Below are 22,714 nucleotides of genomic sequence, written 5' to 3' on the forward strand. Positions count from 1 at the left end.
CTGACCAGTCTTAATCAAATAGTATTAACATTTCTGATCATTAAAATATAAAAAACCTGCATTTGAACAATAACTGGTACTTGGAGCTGTTAATAAGTCCCCACTATTAAAATGTCAAAAAAATAAAACAAAATGAATTTATCTTTGTAAATAAAATACCTTAATGGCACTGGGAAAATAGTTTAAGTTTAAAGCCGCCCAAACAAGGACGCCAACCTCTAGCCCACTGTTTGCTGAAAATTAAATTAATGGGGACACTTTGGTGGAGCGTTTTGTTTGGGGTATTGTGGTTAATTTTACTTTATTTATTACAGCGCAGAATGCTAATTGCAGCTGCCAGAGGGGCGGACAACAATGTTAGTTTGTTGCTGGTGGCTGCCTAATCAGCGTCAGCATTTGGCCAGGGGCCGAATCGGAATTGTGGCCCGGAAAACCAAGCCAGGCCCTCTAAAAGGAGCGGTGGCTGGGGTGCGGGTGGGGCGTAACAATTATAATAAATGCCTGTGGCTTACATTTAATTGCATGTCAATTTGTAAGCCGCTGGCCCGACGAGCACACTCGTCCGTAAGTAGGCCACAATAAATGAGGCGAAGGCGAGGCGAGTGCGCGAAATATTTATATGGAAATGCGGGGATTTTTATGCTCGTACTTGTACAATAAAGGAAACAACTGCAATAATGGCCACGGCGCATAAAGTACCAGAAATAACGGCAACAAACAACTTTGCTAGAGTGCAAAAACCAAAACGACAGCCACTACAGCAAAGGGCTTCGAAATGAAACAAAACGCTGAGAGAAAAATATATTTAATACGAAAAGTTTTGCAATAACGGAAATGAAATGGAAATGGACGCGCGCCAATAGACATAAATGCGAGTGAACGTAAGTATATGTGGGTATTCCATTTGTATCTGTGCCTCCATCTGTATCTGTATCTGTGGACCAACAGGATACAAATAGGACACGGCAGCCGGAGCGGCGGCTAAAACAACTGCAAAAACCACAGTCTCAGTGCTGGCCGTGTAAAACAAAAGCGGCATCGCACAATGCAAAAACAAACAGCGAGAACCAACACGGATCTCGAAAGTAAAACTAACAACAATATCCGCAAAAAGCAATTGCACAAAGGCAAAAGTGGCAACGCCATCAGATGCAGCCCACATTGCGCCTATAAAGAGCATAAAATATTAAAAAGGTGGAAATATGCAGGCGGCGGTTCTTTAGAAATATTTCCAAAGTAATTTGCGCGCAGTACGAATTAGTTTGAGAGTTGCGAGCAAAAAGCTTGCATTACTGTCCTCACAAATATTTTCTGATTTGTTTGTGTGAAGCAAACGTATTTCTTGCAAAGTGGTGAAGGATTGTTATAGATTTCATCGCATTGTTTTTCAGCATTCCCTGAGCCTTACCAGTCGGTGTAAGTTTATGAGCATCCTTCTTTTGCAATCCTATGTGTTCGTGTAGATGGGTAAACAATGACACGCCAATTAATTGCTGTTCTCGAAAGGAGTAAGTCAACACACGCTCTCTTGTTAAACACTCCCAAAATGTCGCAGTGCAGATATTAGCAAAAGTACTGCACACACTATTCAACTAAAGGTGCGCTTTAAGAACCGACATGTCTTTTTGTGCTCGGCCCACACTGCGTATGCGTAATAAAATTGAATTGCCGCATCCTTTGGCCCAAGGTCGCCCGAGGCATGGGTTCAATGCAGTAAATAATACTGCCCCGTCCTGGAGTGTGGGTGGGGAGTGAGGTAGGGCGAATGTTTCCCATAAATATAGACATCGATTCGAGACAGCTTGAGACACTAACTGCTGCCTCGGGCTGATTTACTTTTGCCCTAATTATTCACTCAAATTTGATGTGAAGCAAATTTCCCATCGACAGGAGAACGGACCCTGATATTATGTGCCTCAAAGCCCGTAATGAAATTTTCATTTCATGTTTATTTGACAGTTTGCCTGCAGCTTGAAATTAGTTGGCTGCACTTAATAAGCAGTGTGAAGGGCCCCGGATTGAATTTGATTTGGCCAAGTTATTGGTAGGCTACATATGATTTGACTGTGTCCAATTCAACCCACGGCAAGAACTGATTAGGTACTTACAATTATAGAGAGCTAAAAGGCAAGGGTCCCACACGATTTGTGAAATCTGCTGCAGCCCGAAAACTATTTTGTATGGCTCTCGATGTGCACACGTGCACAAATTCGACGTTTACTTATTAAATTTAACATTAAAGCTCCACACGTGTTTTATCGCCTCTATCCGCACATTCAATTAAGCCTAAATGCAGTTGATTAACAAATTCAATTTGCACGCCGCGACGGCGCCTGCGGTCGAGCGTGCATTTTTCGCCGAGGCAGCAAGACTTGCGTAATTATCAGTGAGGCATTAAAACATTTACATTATTATCTGCAGCACTGCGTTAAAATTTAATTTATAATTTGCATAATGACAAATGAAGAGCGCTCTTGGCGACTACAGCGACTACAAATCAGACGGCCAAATGGCAAAAGTGAATTCCGAGAGCGGAGTCAAGTCAGCGGGAAATGATTCATGGTCTCATTGCGGAGCGCCGGCTCTGATTTCGTAGTGAAAGTCAACCGAGTCATTTGTCGTCATAACTTTTGTCATTAAAAGCGGGGCGGCCGCCGAGGAGACTGGGCGGGCCGGCTACGTGCCGGGTGGACAAAGGCGGTTCCTTCAGTCCCAGGCCCAATCCCAGTCCCAGTCGCTCAGTCCTTCGACCCTCCGTCTCCTGTCTGTGTATACATTTTTCATAACATGCTAAACTCATATGGCGGTGCGAGTGTGTGGTTGTCTCAGGACAGCCAAGTCACGTTCCTTAATATGTCTGTGTATGCGGCCGCCTGGATAAGTGTCCCGTTGTTGTGTGGGTGCGAGTCTAACACATTTTTAATTTATTTTCATCCTTCGTCCCTGCACTGTGGTGTGGATTTGGCCACAGCCTCAAGCAGCGGGTTAAGAGCCTTCTTGAACCCTCGAGGGCCGGTCAGGAACAGGCTCAGTCGTAGTCTTAGTACAAAACTGAGTCCTTGAGAACTGTCCCCCCAGAATGGGAACAATGTGTCCATTGGCTTTGTTTTAATGCCTTAGGAGGTGAATTTCAGTCCACTCAAACAAAAAGCTTCAGAAATAAATCTAGCAAAGTGTTTAAAATAAACAGAGAATCCGATTTTTTGAAGAAGTACCCGTAACATCTGACCACTTTTCTGTATTTTTTGCTTTGCGGATAAGAAATTTACAACGCAGTGAAGGAGACGTTTCCGACCCTAAAAAGAATACAGTGGCAGACTAAAGTCTACATGCGACTCCGTTTTTTGCATTATACCCATTCCTACTGATTTTACAAAGTAAACAACAATCTACATTTAATTAATATTTAACTTAAACTTTTTATGTTGCGAACAAACAATTGAAAACTAATAAAAACAAGAAAGGAAGTTAACTTCATAAGAAATAATCAACTTTAGTTACACCATGTGCATTTTTTTAGGACTATTGCTGACTTCAGTGATATTAAAGAAAATTTATTTCATTCTTTTTTCAGACCTTTTTTTTGACATCTTTTTGTAAGAGTAGTCCGATTTTTATTAAATTGAATTTGAAATTCTCAAAAATTTAAAAAATTCCAACTCGGAAGGTTATATGTGAAAAAACATAATTCTATGGCAGCTATATGATAAAGTCGTCCGATTTTAATAAAATTTAATTCGAAACTCAAAACTAATTTAAAAATGTTATTTCCAAGCTTAGAAGGTTGTATGTTAAAAAACACCGAAGATAAAATTTTTTCATATTATTTTACCATTAATTTTTCGATCGTTCCTAAGGCAGCCATATGCGCTGTTATGGGAAAGATTCAGCCCGATAGCTTTAAAACTGAGAGACTAGTTTGCGTAGAAACGGACGGACAGACGGGTATGGCTAGATCGACTCGTCTAGTGACGCTGATCAAGAATATATATATTTTTATGGGGTATATTTATATATATATTTTTTAATTCGAAACTCAAAACTAATTTAAAAATGTTATTTCCAAGCTTAGAAGGTTGTATGTTAAAAAACACCGAAGATAAAATTTTTTCATATTATTTTACCATTAATTTTTCGATCGTTCCTAAGGCAGCCATATGCGCTGTTATGGGAAAGATTCAGCCCGATAGCTTTAAAACTGAGAGACTAGTTTGCGTAGAAACGGACGGACAGACGGGTATGGCTAGATCGACTCGTCTAGTGACGCTGATCAAGAATATATATATTTTTATGGGGTCGAAAAACGTTTCCTTCACTGCGTTGCAAACTTCTGACTGAAATCATAATACCCTCTGCAAGGGTATAACAAGAAAGAACACTTAAGTCGACTCCCTCGACTATCACATTCCCGTTATTCAGCTAAAGGGAGCAACAGAAAAATGTAGATATCTAAACAGCAAATCAATATTGTATAGCGCCACCTACCTGCTGATTAATGTGGATGCCAAACAGATTTAAACGTTTTGGACATTTGTGGGCACTAGAATGGGCGTTGCAAACTTTTTAAAGTCAATCGATAATTAATATAAAGACTAATACATTTAGGTAAAACACAAGTTGTTCAAGCATGAAAACTGTGCGTAATAGTGGGCGTGGCAATATGTATCTCAAACGATAGGTACCGACGAGACAAATACATTTCAGTTAAATCTTTGCTTTGCTTTGCGTTATACATAGTGGGCGTGGCACTTTCCTGAAACCAACTTGCGCTGCGCAGAAAGCTCAGGAATCTCTATGCCAAGTCCAACTCATGTTCTTACGGACAGACGACTCGGCTAGTAATCCTGATCAAGAATATATATAATTTGTAAGGTTGGAAACGCTTCCCTCCGCCTGTTACATACTTTCCGACGAATCTAGTATAGCCCATATAGAGTTCATACTGTCACATAATTTTAGACAAATTTAAAATACCCTTTTACTTTAAAAGTAACTGTTATAAAAGTTACTCAGGTTGGAAAGTTTCAGGACTTTTCAACAATTTTATACAGTCCTCCAGTTTATTAAACGCAAAAGCAATACATTTCGATGCGATGATTTTTTATGCAGAAGGACTGATGCCCATATTTGTCGGTCCTCGTCACGGGACCTCCCAATATCAAAGACCTCTCACCAGCTAGTTTAAGTGACTTCCTCAGAATGGTGGCATCGAAGTGACCATCGCCAGGGGTTGTCTTCAAGCGGACCATAATTTGAGACATTTCATTTCTTCGTCCAGTGTCGCCAAGCGAGGAAAACGCAGCGCGAACTTTTTTAAGCTCCAGGCGCTGACACTGGGGATAGGGCTCAATAAGCTCGTTAATTTTAGCAACTACAAATCGAGCAGCCTCTTGAACAGCACTTCCATAGGTGGGAATCGAGAATAGTTCCTCACAGAGGCAGTAATGAAGCGGAATTGCAGCACTGCGACAGTCTCTGCTCTTTGGAATCGGTAGAAAGAGGCTAATTCCACGACTGTTGGACAAGTTTTGCGTTCGATTTGCTACGTTAATGTCGGTCAGTTGATCAAGATTTATTAAATCCCTAAGGGTTTCGTGCAAATCATATGTCGTGATCAGACTCCGAGAGTTCTGCTCGAGATTGGAAATGGCAAGAGGGAAGCTCTTTGGAAGCCATTCTGGATATATGGCAATAAGAAGAGGTTGCGAAATCTCTTTTTGGCCTTGGGCAGTATTCGGAAATCCTTCCATTCTGAATCCATGATCGGCCAATACAAGAATAAATGTGTGGTTCATAATACCCAGCATCTTCAGGTGCCGCAATATTCTTAAGTAGTCTTCGTCTACCAGCTTGGCATAATTAAAGTGATCGTGGATGCCCTGGGTGTGCCAAAGAAATGAGAAGAAAGGACTACGTTGCAAATGCGTCATTATCTTAAATATAAAGTCGTAATATATGTCCTGATAGAGTCGATGGCCGGAGCACTCAAGGCTATGATCGGTATTATAACTTGTAAATAAATCGATCTCAAGCATTACTGGACGCAAATAGAAATCGGTGGGCTGCTTAAAAAAACCCTTTTTATTATATGTAAAAGTGCCAATGCTTTCGTTATCCTCACAAAATACAGTTGAGTAGCCAGCCGCCTTGAAATCATCCCAAAGGAATTGACATTTGTCGAAACTTGGCCTTCCGGCATAACAAGAAACTTCAAGTTCTGAGAAGAAATGACCGCTTAGCAGAGGGATCAGGTTGGGGTACGAGTTACGGCCGACACGATTGTAGCCCCAAAACTCGGTATGGGGCACATTATCCATAAACTGTGACACTTTGTGAAAGTGTCGTTGATAGTGCATGTGGGATATTGAGTCGAGGCCCAGAATCATGACTGAAAGTCGTGCGGTAGAGGTCGATGTGTTCGATGGCATTGATGGAGGGGGTACGAAAAACAGAACGTCATTAAATATTATCCTGGCCAGGTCAACCCAACACCGGATGCGGATGTTCTGGTGGCCGGCTCCCACCTCAAGGTACCTCAATGGGTCTTTTAGTGTAAAATAATGCGAGGAGACGTACTTGTTTAAGAAGTCGTGAACTCTAATAAATTCCCGATACATACAGGAAACATGTCTCCAGCTCTTGACGCGACAAATTGAAAAAAGTGTAGATTCTGAGATTGTTAGGAGCAAAAAATTCCTACCTCCGATAGTCTCGGCTTTTAAGAACTGCATCCTTGGGCAGACAACTGGTTGGAACGGCTTTATGAAAGCAATAGCTATGTCCGACAAGGGTTTCGTCGCGAGTATGCGACAACCAGTCGTATTAACAAATAATCCCGAGCCTTTGTCGGTTAATATACCATTATATTCCAAGCTATTATCCTTAATCCGGTTCCAATTCATATAAAGGGATAAGAATAAAGAAATCAGAATAATAATCATTAACAAGGTTAGGCGTCGATTGTCTTTTTTTGTGGTTCCTTTACTTTCGACATCTATTGAACGTGTTGTATGCATTTTTGCAATACGTTTCGACAACTGTAAAATATTGACAAAGATTAATAATATTACTTGATCTAAAAACGCATTTAGAGCAAATGCTCTTTACATTTTTTGAGAACTATACTGAACTGTAAAATAAAACTGTAAAAACAAATTCTTAGATTTTATATTATTACCTATCCCTTTTCATCAAAGTGATCTATATCCATTACCCTCTTTCTTGCAGAAGTTAAGCTTATATTCAGTTAACCAAGCCAGTCGGAATAAAATATTGGTCAGAGGAAGTCGTGTTATTCATAGATAGAGTTTAAGTTCCAGAACATTCTAATTTGTAATACCCTACAGTTATGTGAGCGGCAGTCAGATGCAAGTGTTAGGGGTGTTAGACAACGACACAGCTATGGGGTGAAAGGCACTTCCTTGAACTCAAAATATAACCAAAAGTAACTTCGGCAAGCCAAAGTTTTTATACCCTTACAGGTCCTTCCAATGGGAGCATTGTATGAAAAAATATTAATTATTAAAATTAATATCTATTTCAGTTTAATGCCATACCAATACCAACGAAAAAGAAATAGAATGGTCTTTGTATTATTTAAACATGGTAAGATAAAATCTTTCGAGTTTTTTAAAATTTGATTCGAAATACTGAAAAGAAAGGATAGTCACAAGAGTAGATGTTAATATGTCAAAAGAAAACACAATAGTTATGATTTTTTTATATTTTATTCAAAACGGCTAAGGAATAGAGTTGCCCGATCTGTAAATGTATTCTTGCTTACTTATGTAATTTTAAAAACTCTTTTGTTGTACAGAAAACCCTTAAAAATACATTAATTACTACAAACTTGTTACCTTTGTACAATATCAAATATATCAACTTGGCAGGTGTGGATTTTTAAATTCATGAAACTACAATGTCAACACTTCAAGCAACAAATCAGAACGAGTCCAGTCGCACTTATTTTTTTCTCAGTGTAGTAGGAGTGATGGATAAACTTACCGGAAATCTCGTTCACATGCTGTCTGCGGCGTATGTTTTTCTAAGCAAGAACCTCATATTCTATGTATTTATCATTGGACTCCTGGTGACAATTTTCATTCGGCTTTATGTGGTTAAACGCATTCAACGTTTGACAATTGCAATATGGAGGAACCTCTTCAACCTTGAAGATGATCATGAGGACGTACATGAAGACACCGACGACGAAGGATTCGTAAGGGATGACTATCTGTTCAGAGACCTGAATCCGGAGCAAAGTGTTGAACTACACCGGCGCCGTCGTTTTGAGGCAGCAGCTGAGGCACTGGGAAATAAGGCTAATGAGGAATTAATAGGAGGGTCCAATTACGTGCCCAATTCGGGCGAAGGGAAGCTGTGAACTAAACGAACTGATTCGTAGCTGTCGATGCAGAATGATGCCAAATACTTAATATTCATGTATAAAGAAATGTTAAAAATAGGACACACTTGGACGCTTTGACTTCCGTTCCATGACCAAATATCCTGCGGAATCAACAAAATACAGTTCCAGGCCCAGTCGTAATCCTTTGAAATTAATTTGCTGCCATTGCCTTCGTGTCTGGGGTCTTACAATTCCGTTGGCCATTTTAATTGGTTTGCGAGCACATAAGCCGGCCATAAGTCGCCAGGTGTATCTGTAGCAAGGGTAAAAATGGTTATATGTATTTGTTCAGCTGGCCGGGCCAAGACCAGAAAGGGGCAGTTGGCTCACGGCCTGGACAATTGTGGCGAATGGGAGGCGCTTAAGATTAAAAAGCGTCACGGGGACTGAATGCGACGGCAAAACCACAGAGCAAACACAAACACAAATAGAGATGAGAGGGTATGAGAAGGCTTAAAGGGGCTCTAAGGGGCTCGAGTGGGCAGGAGTGGAAAAATAAATATGTAAGTAATAACTATCAGGGTGGTCGAGGGTGCATGAACTTTATGAAGGAGTTTATTTCGAAATAATTAGGTAAAAATTAATTGGAAAAGTAATAAGAGCGTCAAATAATCTTCTCCCTTTGGTCTTATTTGATATTTTTGTATGCTAATAATATAATAAACATTGGTTTTGTACATTTTAGCTATTTATTTGAGATAAAGTAAATGTATCATCCCACTTAATAAACATTGGTTTCGTACATTTTAGCTATTTATTTGAGATAAAGTAAATGTATCATCCCACTTTGCCCTGTGTGCGGTATCAGGCAGTCGACTTAGCTCGCTGAGCTGCCGCCCACATGTCCAAAAGCAAACATTTTAAAGTTCAAAAGAAGGTCCTTAACCTGCAGCCGGGGGCGGATTGCACTTGCGCTCACGTACATTACTCGCAGCTGAGGTTGCCGTAGATGTTGCTGGTTGTTGGTGTTGCAGGCGTAGCTGCTGCTGCCTTTGTGCAGTCGCAACTGCAGCTGCTGTGGGCTGCTAAATGAAGTGAGTGTCAACGCAAATGCAAACAAATGGAAGGAGCGCATAAAGCGAAAAGTAAAAGGCGTCGCAAATCAACAGAGGACTTCCATCAAGGGAGGCGACAGGACCTGCCACGCCCCTTGGCCCCCGGCGACTCTCTATTTCGACTCCAACTCCCCGGCCAGACAAACGGGGTCAGTGCTCCAGGCCAGCACTCGCATTGTTGCTTAGTTTTAATAATATTAATGCACGCTAAAGTGCAAAAACATTTAAATAATTCTCGTTGAGTGCATGCCACAAAAGGCATTTTAATGAAGGTTCTAGAGAAGCAGTGCTATTACTATTCAAGTAATATGCCCTTATAGATTTTAGAGAAGTGCATATTCCGTTCAAGTAAGCCTACGCAAGTGAAATAATAGAGTACTGGCAAGCCGTTAAATGAACATGCTTATGCAATACAAGAAAAACTTCAAGATATCCGTGATGATGTGGCCACTTAAGGAGTTTTTTAAAGCTTCTTAAAAGTTATAAGGCGCTCTCATTCTTGGTTGGCGTCTCCAAACTCTCTTTCACCCCCTAAAAACCAACTTCACCATTTGCATTTGGCTTATATGCATGGGTAATTATTTCTTGCCTTGCATTTTCCATTTCATTAGTTTGCCAGAACCGGACCGCTTTTCATTGTTTGCTGCTTAAATGAAAATTTTAATTAAGAAAGCAAGCAGAACGGAGCGAAGACTTCGAGTTCGATGAGTGGCCGAGGCGAGTGCACATATTTTATGAGCCACCAAAAACTTGGTCAATCCCTGCTCTAGCTCCATGCCTTTCGTTGGGTTTCACAAACTTTATGCATTTTGAGCTCGTCGGAGCGAGAGTTTGCATTCTGTTTTAATTTATTTCCTCTTTTTAAAGCTCATTAAGCGCATTTGCACGCTGCTGTGCGTCGATTAACAATGGAAATAATATAAATTAATCTTATAATGAATTTATATTGAATTAATATTAAATTTAGTTGGCATTATCATGTACGCGCCAAAGTCAAACAGCAGCGAAAACAAAATTGATTAATTCCATCAGGACTTCATGCTGCAACGCTTTGGTGGATTAAAACATTGGCCCATTGTTCGATAAACATCATAAATAAATACGAGAGGCCATAAGCAAATAAATGAGAATATCCATAATTGCAAATTGACAAGCTAAATAATTGCTATGTAACTCGAAAGCTTAAAGCCTCTCAACAAAGGCACCGAACTTTGAATACCTTAGGTATTGCCACAAATATGATTACACGTTGCATTTTTCCATTTATTACTTAAATGTTAAAACAAATATTGCAAATACTTACCTCAATATAAGACTCTTTAACATTTCACTTTAGTGAGTTATTTCAGAAACAATACCATAATTGCATGGTAGATATGAAAACACCTTTCTCTTCCCTTAGCCTTTTGTATACAAATTAATAATAATTGAATTTCATGGCATTGTGCTATTTACATAATAATAAAAATATTTATTTCATTTTCCGATATGTTGACTTTTGTTAAACCTCACTCGCACTCGCATTATTTTATTATTTTGTGTGCTTTTGTCCTCTGCCTTGGCTTATTATGCCATCTATGCGGTGAGTAGCTCGGATACACCCTCACAGATAATCCAAAGCGTCGCGAGCTCGCTTTTCACAATAGTGTGAATATTTAAATTGAATAAATGGCAAATTGCACACTAAAAGGGAGTGCAAGTGGGAGAGGCTCACGTGTCGCCTGGTATTTGCATTTGGCTCGGTTCTGGGACTCTTTTAACGCCAGCAGACGGCTCCTACTAAACCATTTCAAATACCTGCTCCGGTTGCTCTGGCTTATAGTGCATACATCTGTCTTGCGCTCCTTCTCAATGTATTATTTCGCTGCATTCTCTGCACTGAAAGGACCATTCGTGTGGGGGCATAAATGAAAGGATATTCCACGTATTCAGGGGGGGGTTCTAATATTTTGGATGAAAGAAGAGCTTGCATTTGAGTTTACTATCCTCTTTCAAAGAACATTCTCTAGCTAAGCGCGATTTTGGGGATTTGGAATTGATTTATAGATATTTACAAAAATATCCGTATATACAAAAATGCTAGTGTGCTTGTCTATAACTGAAACATTTACTTCATTCTTTTTGTACACGTATATTTTGATGTAAGGACTTAACATATATTTTTTTTTACTTGTGAGTACGGAATTGTTTATATCGTTTTTTTCTCGCTTACTCCACACTTTAAACGATCTTACTAGCGCCTAAGAAACCATTATTTTTGTTGATTTTTTCATAGAAACTTTGGTGGCGACCCTTTAAACGTGTCGTATTCGTTTTCGATTTCGCATTTGTGCCAAGCAAACTCATTCAAGTGGCATTATAAACTAAGTTAAAGCGACAATTTCCCCGTACCTTATTGCTTATTTGTTTGCATTCGCTTGTCGCTGCAAATCGAAGTTCTGTCGTTGCCATGTGCAAACAGCTCCTTATTCCCAGTACTTTTCTCCTGTTTTGATTGTGTTACCTGTAGGGAGAGACCTGAACCAAGGAGAGGAAAACATTTCAACTTGTGTATTAATCATCCCCTAATGTAGTTTGAAAAGAAGAAATGAAATCAGTACCATAACACATAAGTTATCGTTACTTACAAAAAAGATTTGTTTGTACCACATTGGGATTAAACAATTTTAGAAAATTAAAAATAAATTTAAAGTTTGGTAAACCATTTGCACAAAAAATACAATTCGATTTAATCTTGTGTTTTCCTTAGGTTCTGTACGCGAAAACACTTGACTTGGCTTAAGGGTTGAGCCAAGTCTGAGTGGAAGACCGGTGGCACTTTGTCTCAGTCGGCAATTATGAGGCACATTAATCATACGCCACGTTGCCAATAAACTTGTTGAGGACATGAATAAGCGACAGTTCAACGACACCAGTTTCCACTGAGAAAAATTTGTTGAGTGAAACTTTTAAAAGGTAATCTTGTAATTTTTTGTACCAGAACAATACATTTATTTTAATAAATAGTTTTACCCTTGTGATTGTTTTTTGGCATTTGGTAGTGATATGAAGGTGATAGTTCAACAATCACGTGAGTTGAAGAAAGTTAACTTGCGTTTGCCAAATTTATATTTGAAAAGATTAAGTACTTAGTAATTACTAAATCAAAAAAAATGCTTTGAAGTAATGATTTTCTGATAGTGCCTTGATATAGCTGCCTATCGTGAGGACCTTGTCTTGTTGACTCAGCCTTATCCTAATTGCGGTCGGTGTAGGTCGTGCCACGTGAGCAGAGCGCATGCGGCTGCCATTTTCGTGAGATCCGGATGAAGTGCAGCTAATGACATTGTTTGCCCGCGCGATGATGGATCGTCATGGCCAGCTGCCGTGGAGAATCGCCTAATGCCGCACATCGTTCAGTCCAGCCGGAGCCCCACCTGCTGGCCGGCCGTCAATCTGATTTGCTTGGCCAACAATGACACAATGTTGCCGCCAGCCTCTTTTTGGCTGTCCGGAGTCCTGCTACTCCATGCAATATTCCTCTGTCTGTTTGCAGGACCTGTAGACAGCTGTTGCCGCTGCTGCCTGGGACAGGAATGCGTGAATTGCTGCGCCTGGTGCCCGAGAACCAAACCTTCAATTCAAATTTATTAACATGAAGACAAACGAAAAAATATATATATAATATCATATTTCATTCAATGCCAAGTCCCTGGCGTCCAAATAGGTTGGGCTTTGAGTCAGTTAAACTCCTGACAGAGTACTCGTTACTGGTGAAACACACTCTCAAATTGCGACTGTGAGCTTCATAATTCGCATGCAAGACACATCAATTCATTGCCCGAAAAGCAGAAGGCTGACAAAGTGCTTTCCCGATGACCCAGTCCGCCCTCCAGTTTCCCAGTTCTCCGACTGTCGACCGACTGAGTGACGGACTGAGGGGCTTCCTGACAGCCAATAAATGTCACTTTGGCCGTGCTGGTGCATGAATACATCCGTCGCCTGGTGTCTCCCCAAACAGGACCTGGGAACTCTCCGAAGTGGCAGCTTATAAAGTCCTGCTGCGTCGCCCAGATAATTGACAGCGATGTGACGAAGAAATTGAAACAGACAGTTGCCTAGATGTGGATTTAAAGGTAAGCAGCTGCAAACAACTGGCTCGAGTCGAAAGTTTCGAAGTCGGCAGCAGGCAGAAACATCGGATCAATGCGAGGGATATTAGGGAGGACACTTGGCAGACAATGCATGGCCACCAGAAAGTTGGCCAAGTCATCGACATGTGGATGAGCCATGACGAGTAGTCAAATAGCCTCTTCACTTACTCTCTAATTGCCAAAAAAGCTATTTCTGTCGTAGAGCAGAGGTCAGCGAAAGTCAAAAGTCTAGACAGCCGACAAATGTTACTTGCGACCACCATTGAGCTGCTCCAACTGGGGCCATAATCCGCTCCGTCGGGTTGGCCATTATGTGGATATGGATCTGGATGTTGATGTGGATATGGTAAACCGTTTAAGGGTCCAGTAAATCGATTAACTATGCATGCGAATGCCATCGGAAAAGATGAGATATGAAATTAATTCGGTGCACCATAAAACACACGTCAGAAACTCATTTGGCCAGCAGAGCTCCGTGGGATCCGGAGATCCGTGTAAGCGTTAAAGCGCCGACATGACTGCGGACAGGACTCGCTTCAACCGGGGTGAGGATGAGGATGTGATGAAATGGGATGCGGTGCGATGGTTTGGCCATGCAGCAAACCAAATATTAGCTCTACAGCTGCACAGTTTTTCAATTAAATTCGCCGAATGCTCCTTCAATCGTGCATTAAAATGAAAATTTAATCACGGCAGCGATGGTTGCGAAATGAATCGCATTCGCTGAACTGACCCCACGACAGAAGCTGGCGAAGGAAAATGCGAGGCAGCCGCCATGGGACGCATACGTATTGTGAGGAAATATGTAATTAAATTTTCCCCTTCCCGTCATGGCTTCGCTCGGTCACGATGATGGTTTTCATTAAGGCATCAAGGGGTAGCCAAGGTACTCCGCCCGCAACTGGCTACTAAGCAACTGGAATGTTTATGACTAAAGCAGTAACTGGATGAGCTTTTGTTATAGTGACTACTATTGTGCGAGGGTCTTAATTCTTAATACAGAATGCGTGTTTTTTCGCTGATTACTTCTTTTCTTTAGATATTAATGAGAGGTTAAGCTCTTAAATAAGCTTAGCCCAAAAAAGTTCGGAGAAGTTCGAGTGTCCGACCTGCAGTTTTTAAAAAAGAACGAAAGTGTCATTCACTCAGACGTCCGGTGTTATTATTCTGGCCGCAAAGTAAACGACACCGCTACCGCTCTCAGCACGTTTGCTTGCCCCCTTGCTAATGGGTACCAATTAATCGTTTCCATGTGCGATTTTCCTCACGCGCTCGTTCATTATTTTAAAATGCGCATCACAAGTGTTGGATATATATTTGTTTATCGCTGGCACCGACTTGCAGCCCGTTTAAAATGGCTGCGGCAAGACTTTGACCACACGCCCACACATTCGTGCTGGGAAAACGGGAAGAGCGCGCGCACACACGATTTTCCACGCTGATAGAATGAATGGAAATGAATGAATGAGGAATTTCACTTACCCCCATCCACATCCCCATTCGCATCCACATGAACATCCGCATTCATGTCCATGGCTGCAGCTTTCTTATCGCCGCGCTGGGCTGCGAGCTGCATTTATATTTAAATGTATTTAAACGACCGACAATTTGAGAGCGTCGTCGTTGTCAGTGGTCCGGACACCCACTCCCCCTCATTTGCAGTCCGGCCAAGGAGCCGGGAAGGACCCAGGACGACGCAGGATCCGCCTCCAGCTGCAGTCCCATTTGTTTGCGCCCTGCTCGGCTTTGGCTTTCTCTGGGGTTTTCGGCTCCGGCTGCTCGGGCTGAGATAAAAGTAAATATGTGGCACTGGTTGCGGCTTGGCGGTTTCATTTTGGCTCCGCTTCGGTTTTCGGACTCGCTTGTTTTCCGCTGGAAGTGCGTTCTAGCGTAATTTTTAATTTATTCCCGCTCGGCCAGGATCGGCCGCACTTAATTAATATTTCGAAAATATTTACACTTGTTATGGAAACCTAATTTTAAAGCTCACGTTTCACTGGCCACGGCAGCTCGGCTTTCGTTGGAATCTCTCTCAAATAAATATTGTTTTACTGCAAAAAATAAACTTATGGAGAAACTTAAAACTGGGGCTTGGGAAGAATTTCTTTTTACCTCTTTTTGACCCATATTTTGGGTTTAGTTTACCCTCGAAGTGTACGGGACCTATGAAGAATAACACCACATAAGTTGCTCAGATATTTTTTCGGTTCGGTTGGACTGTTCCTAGAGCGCTCTTTTAGTCGAAAGTTTTGCACATTGATAACTAATTTGCTCTTGCAATGGGAAGCAAGTTTCTGGTAACTTTCGACACGTCCTCCAACGCTCTGCTTGCATTTAAAATGTGAATTTAATAATTTCGGGGTTTGGCAGCCAGCGCGAAACTAATTGCCGAATAAATACGAAAAATAGTAAACGCCAAACGCTCCCACGAATATAATTAACTTTCTAAAAAGTAAATAGAATCCCGACTGCAAACTAAAGACAACAGCTGTTAATGAGTGGAGTTGCTGGCAAGTTTGTGCCCCGGCAGCCGCAACTTTCAACAAGAAGTCATTGTTCCCCAGCCGAGTGCAACTACTACTCGTAACCTACGCAGCTGGCGGCACCCCCGCAATCGCTGCCGCCGCCGCTAAGTTAATATTTGCCAAGTTTATGGCAAGTGGAAAAGTTGAGGTTGGAGCCCCGGCTCGAAAGTGGCTGCAAGTGATATGGGTACGGAGTATTGATTTACCGCAGCACAAAGCCAAGTCGGGCTAGACCCACTGACGCTCAAGCCCCGCTGAAGAAACAGACGTCGCGCCACTGTCGCTGTCGCTGGCCATCCCCTTCCCTCGGCTTCCGAGGCCGTCGCCATGTCTGCTGCCACCAGCAAAGGCGGAAACGGAAGCCGGAGCAAGTGAAGCGGACTCCTAGGCACTCGCGGATCGATGTGACGATGCCCTGTCCCAAAGAGAAAAATTAACTTTTTAGCTTGGGATAGCAAGAGCCAACTGTGAAAAGCAAATAAAACTGTAAATAGTATCTCTATTCCTCTACATATTTTAAATTTATTGGAGCATTAAATTGGCTGCAAAAGATGTCCATTTTCTATTAAACTACTAAGGAAAGCTTGATAAAAATTATACAATTCGAAAGATTGTATATTTATGGAAAAACCTATTTTAAGATAACTATTGGGATGGTGTGCCACAATTTTAGACCCATTAGAGACTTCAAAATCTTTAAACAAAATTAAATAAAAACACACAAAGCAAGGCTCAAACAAGGATATAAAAGTATGTTGAACAAATAGGGTTTTAATGTACATATTAAATAAAATGTATATTGCATAAAAATAACTTATATTGCTCACAAAGCTAATATTCCCGAAGCCTTGGAGAGAGTGTATCTCGACCACAACAGCAGCAATCTCGGAACATAACTCGCCGTTTTTAGCCCTCGTCACTGTTGTTTTCCTGACGCTACTCGCAGGCAAATGTTGGACATTTTTACGGTTCGGGAAGTGTCAGCAGAGCTGTTCCTTGAAAAGAAAGAGGGGAAACACTGTCAGTCCGCTCTAAGGCAAACGCTTTATTTATCGTTTCCTAGGGGAGCGAACGAATGCGGATATTTTTAAGACTCCTACCAGAGAACTTAAGAGCAAGTACTGCAATTAGCCACTTTAGTGGAAGAGACGTCATCATTGGTATTATTTTCGCAGAAATGCAGTGCTGTGTCGAGTTTCTCTTATTGGGTTGGACAGCCAAATGGAGTCGGAAACAGTGCACTTTTCTTGGTCACGCCTCAACCAATTTCATTTCGCTCCCCTGGTATTTCTGCAATTTCGCACTGCTGCGGTGCAACAACATACCGTCAGCAATTGGTGCTACGGCTACTGCTGCTTTTATTATCAACATGGAGCGAACGACAAGCAAAATGCCGCAAAACTGTGTGAAACGCTCTGAAATGGGCAATAATGGCATTAGGCAGCGCACAGCAAAAATGTTCAAAAAACACAGACCGAATGAAAATAATCGCAAATCGAATGGAAATATCAGACATATTTCCGATTAGTGTTCTGGTTGGCAAATTTCAATCATCTCTAAATGGTTATCTGTGTTCAAAGTCTTCAACCAAATTATGGAATATGCAACATTTGAAACCACCAATCATGGAAATTGCCAATTTCGAGAAGCTCTCGACCAGATTGAGCGACTTGAGAACTCCATGAAAAGCATTTAAAAATTAAATCGAGAAATTCTAGCAGTTTTAAGCCGGCGTTTGGCAGGAAAACAATGAAACTTGGGGCTCAAGTGCAGCAAAGCTCTTATCGGAAAAGCCGGCAGAGCGGGGGAAAGTGCGGCGAAAGTTTTAAGCGTCTTTGCACGCATACAATTTCTCATGAGCAGCAAATACAATTGCACAATAAAAACGCACAGGACCCAGACAGACTAAGAGTAAGCAGCCGGCTGAGACAGGCGAAAGCCGTGCAAAGGCTTGAAAGGAATTTTAAGAGCTTCCCGGCGGGCAGAGGTTTTTCCTTACATTAACAGCAGAAACCAGTTATCCTTGCGCCTCCAAAAATAAAAGGAGCCGTTGAATTTCAGGCAGAGCCGCTTTCCCATAATGTCTGCCGCGTTCTGCAACTGCAGCAGCTGTCATTCCATTAATGCTTTTATGACGCTTCAAACTGTTGCCGAAATGAGTCCATCGAAATTAAAGGTAAAACGCCGAAACTTTGGCCATTAAAAAGGAGAGCTTTGGAGTGGAAACAATGGAATTGGCGCTCATTTGAGCAACTCTTTCAAATGCCAATTAAACCGGACCCACGGCCATGTCTATCTAATGACGAAAACGCAGAGTGTGGCTGCGGAAAAATACTGTGTTATTTGCTGACCCTTCGTTTGGATCTGCTTCTGTGGTTTCATTTTTTATTGAGTCAACTATAAAACACAGAACGGTAAATAAATTTTAATTTTAGTACTCGCAAATACATTATTTAAAGGATCTGGGCAAAGGAGGGGCGTAAACGAAGCGAAGGACAAAGCCGAGCTAAGCCATAAAAATGTGTATGGCAAATAAATTTTAAGTGAAATACTTGTAAATGAAAACAAATGTAGCTCACATAAAACACAACAAAAGTGAAAAGAAACAAGGGGCGGAGGGCGGAGGGCGGAGGGCAGCGCCGAGGGGTGACAGTGGCTATGGGCCACAAAATTCTATATTACGTATACGCCATGTTCATGTGCAACTGTGTGTAATAAATATTGCAAGGACACACAAATAAGATCGCCAAGGACATTGGGCAATGTTTGTCTTTCCCTGAAAAATTCGCCATAAATTCGGGGCCTGGCATAGGCCCAGCAAAGCGATAAATATCGAAAATCAACTGAAATGCCCAACAATGCTTTTTTCAATTGCGGCCAGAAGCGAGAGAAGGGAAATGCTTTTAATTGATATGCGGCAGGGGCCACCCCGCTCTCTGTGCGCCGAACATAAATGGCCGCTTGTATAATTTATGCTAAAATAAACAGAAATTAATTTCATATTATTTTTGCCTTGCTTGCCGCCGGGCAAATCTAATTCCCATGGACAAACAGAATAATAGAAAAATGCTGAGTAGAGAGCAAAAATCAAAAAATATTTTCACATTATTGCCAGCCTTGAACAACACATTTTTAACAACTTGTGCGTGGAAAGCACGTGAGCTCACAAAATCCCCAAACACTTTTTACGGAATGTAGTTGAATTCAATTAAGCTTCAGCACGCTTCCATGTATCTTTACAACACTTAATTCTTTGCTCTAGTTGCCAATTTGCCCACTTGATGTACACTTAATTTAAACGCACTTATTTCTAATTCGCCATTGACTATCAATTTCATGAACTATTTATGGCCCGACCATCGGCCCGAACAAATTGCAAATTTACATTTCTAATTACGACCACAAACAGTATCGGGTAGGCACTATTAGAAATGTAAATTTGACAAATAAATCCAAAGACAATAAATTGCGAAAAATAATATATAAATACATAAATAAATATTTCATATGCTACGTTGGCATTAACAGCTGTCGTCTTTTATGCGACCGCCACTGCCAATGAATATTCAAATAACAAACTTTAATCAATGCAATTTTTACCCAATCCTCTCAGATATAAATGAATATATCCCCGCTGCTGTGGCCGACCGCAGTCGGACATAAATTCCATTTGTGTGACAGGTGAGTTGAGCCAGGCCAGCCGACCACAAAAGCGACAAAAGCAAACGTTTATCACGACTGTTTTGCAAATGATTTAGAAAAATAAAAAGCAGCAGCTATGGCAGGACACCAAACCGCAACACAAGTTATACCATGAAACTTTGAATTTATCATGGCCACAACCGAAATGTTTTACCATTTTACGTTAGATTATTTTCAATTAGGGCTTGTCATAAGTTCTACGCAGAAGTTGGGCCACGCACAAAATTGTTGAACTTTTTTGGTTGCCAAGTGAGCTGCAGATACACTGCCTTTTTAAGAGCATTAGAGCAAAGAACACATGTGCATGACCAAGTTTTAATCCTTTTTTTGCAGCGGTAGGAATTTCCGACGTATTTAAAGACAGTAAAGTGGTGGAGAACCTAGCCCTAGCCATAGTGGGTTCTATCTCACCTTCAAACCCGGTTTGACCTCCATTCGAGTGCTACACAAAACGGGATTGAGCATCGAGGCCAGACGGAAGAGCTCTAGCCGCAGAGGCAACTGCTCAGATGCCAAATTATAATGGGGAGCGCATTAAGCGACACGTTCCCTTTATCATTTGCATGCTGGTGGCGTAATCACCAGGGAAAACGAGGGAAAGGCGGGAAAATCACAGGACAAGGAGCAGGACCAGGCGCGGTGGCTGTGTGGCTGGAGCAGCGGCAGGATATCCTGTCACGTTTTCAGTTGACTTGACTGCTCCGCGCCGTGGGAGTGTGTGCCGAGTACTTAACCGTTCAAGTTGCTCCGGCTCCGGCTTCGACTCCGACTTCCACTCCACTCCAGCCCCGACTCCGGCTTACTTGCTCTGGGCCACTGTCGTCAATGTCTGCGGCTGTTACTTCGACTGCACAAGGAAAAACAGTACGCTTCGACCAATGCATTGTTATTACTTTGCAACGTTCAACAAGGAACAAGCAACGGCTAAAATATAAACAGCTTAGTTGATCGGATTCTTATTGAAATAGGGACTTGTATTGCATTTAGTGCGAGGAGATTTCTGTGATTCCCCTACATATACAAACAATACACTGGTTTTCTTTAGGTTTTTATGGTTTCACGTTGAATGAAGTTAGCAAATTAAGTTCCATTTCATCAAAGCCTCATTCTTTCAGTGTAAATCCGGCTGGTTGGCTCGGCACCTCGCCTTGTAGTGGTGTGAAAATTAAAGGAATTCCGTTATTATTTTGCCTTTTTCCATTTTCCTCAGCCCCATTGCATGTGCATATTTTGTAGAGCACTTCGTCGCAAATTATGTCGGCGCAGCGCAGCAAATGCTGCATATGCATGTGGCATGGGGCCATGTCACAAGTGCTTAGTAGACTCATGACAGTTTCTTCTGCATAAACAACAACAGCCACCCGCCTCCGTCCTCCATCCTCCCCCCGTGGATGTGGAAGGGGAACTGGATGCAACGTGCAAGTAATTTGCAAAGTAGGAGCTGCAAACGCCGTGTGCTGGTGCAACTTGCAGCTCGGTGGTGCAGCTTGCTGCGCGATGTCTTTTGCTGGCAGCTCATTATGAGGCGGCTTTTGTGCGGCTTTGATATATGATTATGACGCGCTGGCCTGGGAGAACATGAAAGAAGGAGTTCCGCTTCCAGTATGGAAGATTTGAATAAGCTTGTGGTTCTAAACCTCCTGTGGAAGCATCGTACCACAAGCTCCTAACGCCAACAACAGGACTTAAACTTTGTTTTAATATATGTCGTAGGGGTTTCTTTGTCGTAAAATATAATGCATTAAGTGCGAAGGGTGTGTTTTTAAATAATTAGGGATCGAAATAAAGGCGCTTCAAATGATTGGTTTTGTCATTTGTTTCATAGCCAATTGGCTTAAGGTTATAGCATTGATGAGGACAGTTAAATAGGGCAGGATGTAAGTATACTTTTTCTAATTAGGTTTGTGTACTAAGATATTTCTATCTAAAGTCTCACGATGTAATTTGGTATCGAGCGATAACACATTTAAATCCCAATATAACAGCCTATTCCGTTAAACCTTCGTCTTGCCTAATAAATCCTCTTGGGACTGATGCATCAACTGCTCCTGCGTCATGAAGCATTTATAGACAGAGTACAGAGTGATTTGTGGGCATGAAAAGCATTTTTATGGGAAGGTAAAGGATAAAAGCAGTTGGAAGCAGGAAGGGCGGTAGACGGAGACCTGCTGCAGGTTGCAGCCAATCGAAAAATGTCACCAAAAAATTGGAGGACTGAGCCGCGCTAAGCTCTCAAATTCGCCCGTTTTTACCCATTCCCTCTGGGTTTCCGGGCGTCTAGACGGCATTTGTCATGCAGCCAAAGATACATTTGTTTGACTGCGGCCAGGCGACAAATACGGCCAGAATATTTATGCCGAGCCGCAAACTTTAAAGTGCTTAATCCCAATAACCTTTGGCCTCTGCCCCGACATTATTTGCACTCGTTTCTGGGCTAATTATAAGGGAGCCGTGACTAGGCTCATTAGTGGTGCCCTTTGGGTATTGGTAGTTAATTTAAAATCAAAATGGCCGGCCTCTAATCGTAACTGGGGGACGGGTTAAGGTGCAGGTGGCAATAATTGAAAAACTTTCGGCCAACCTACTAATTAAAAGTTTTCGGCCCAGTCATAATCAGGAGGAGCTGGAGCCGGAACAGGAACAGGAACCGAAATGGGATTGGCATGGGAATTGAAGTTTATTAAGACGGCGCTGATGTTCATGACTGGCGCTTATTGAATTAAAACTTTGGGCCTGGCTGTTAACACGATTAGGCCAAGGACACGGGCGTGGCACTGGGTGGTGGTGGCTGACTTATGGCCACCATTTGCGGCAGGACGAGTGCTGGTGGCCACCTCGGTTTGCAACTGAAACCGATGGCAACCGAGCATTTCATTGTCTCTGATGACATTG

General features: G+C 41.8%; 2 protein-coding genes across 2 annotated transcripts; one reads left to right on the forward strand and one right to left on the reverse strand.

The window, feature by feature from the left end:
• Window positions 1–5,059: 5,059 nt before the first annotated feature.
• LOC108033245 (uncharacterized) lies at window positions 5,060–6,933 on the reverse strand. Its single transcript, XM_017107511.2, has one exon. The coding sequence runs from the start codon at window positions 6,900–6,902 to the stop codon at window positions 5,064–5,066; it is 1,839 nt and encodes a 612-aa protein (XP_016963000.1). The 5' UTR covers window positions 6,903–6,933; the 3' UTR covers window positions 5,060–5,063.
• A 955-nt stretch (window positions 6,934–7,888) lies between these two features.
• On the forward strand, window positions 7,889–8,548 carry LOC108033547 (uncharacterized). Its single transcript, XM_017107893.3, has one exon. The coding sequence runs from the start codon at window positions 7,919–7,921 to the stop codon at window positions 8,381–8,383; it is 465 nt and encodes a 154-aa protein (XP_016963382.2). The 5' UTR covers window positions 7,889–7,918; the 3' UTR covers window positions 8,384–8,548.
• The last annotated feature ends 14,166 nt before the right edge of the window (window positions 8,549–22,714 follow it).

This window comes from Drosophila biarmipes, chromosome 2L, assembly GCF_025231255.1.
Source record: "Drosophila biarmipes strain raj3 chromosome 2L, RU_DBia_V1.1, whole genome shotgun sequence".
Taxonomy (NCBI): Eukaryota; Metazoa; Arthropoda; class Insecta; order Diptera; family Drosophilidae; genus Drosophila; species Drosophila biarmipes.

Coding starts and splice junctions, on each gene's coding strand:
- LOC108033245 (XM_017107511.2), bottom strand. CDS start 6,902: ATGAATTGGAACCGGATTAAGGATAATAGCTTGGAATATAATGGTATA.
- LOC108033547 (XM_017107893.3), top strand. CDS start 7,919: ATGTCAACACTTCAAGCAACAAATCAGAACGAGTCCAGTCGCACTTAT.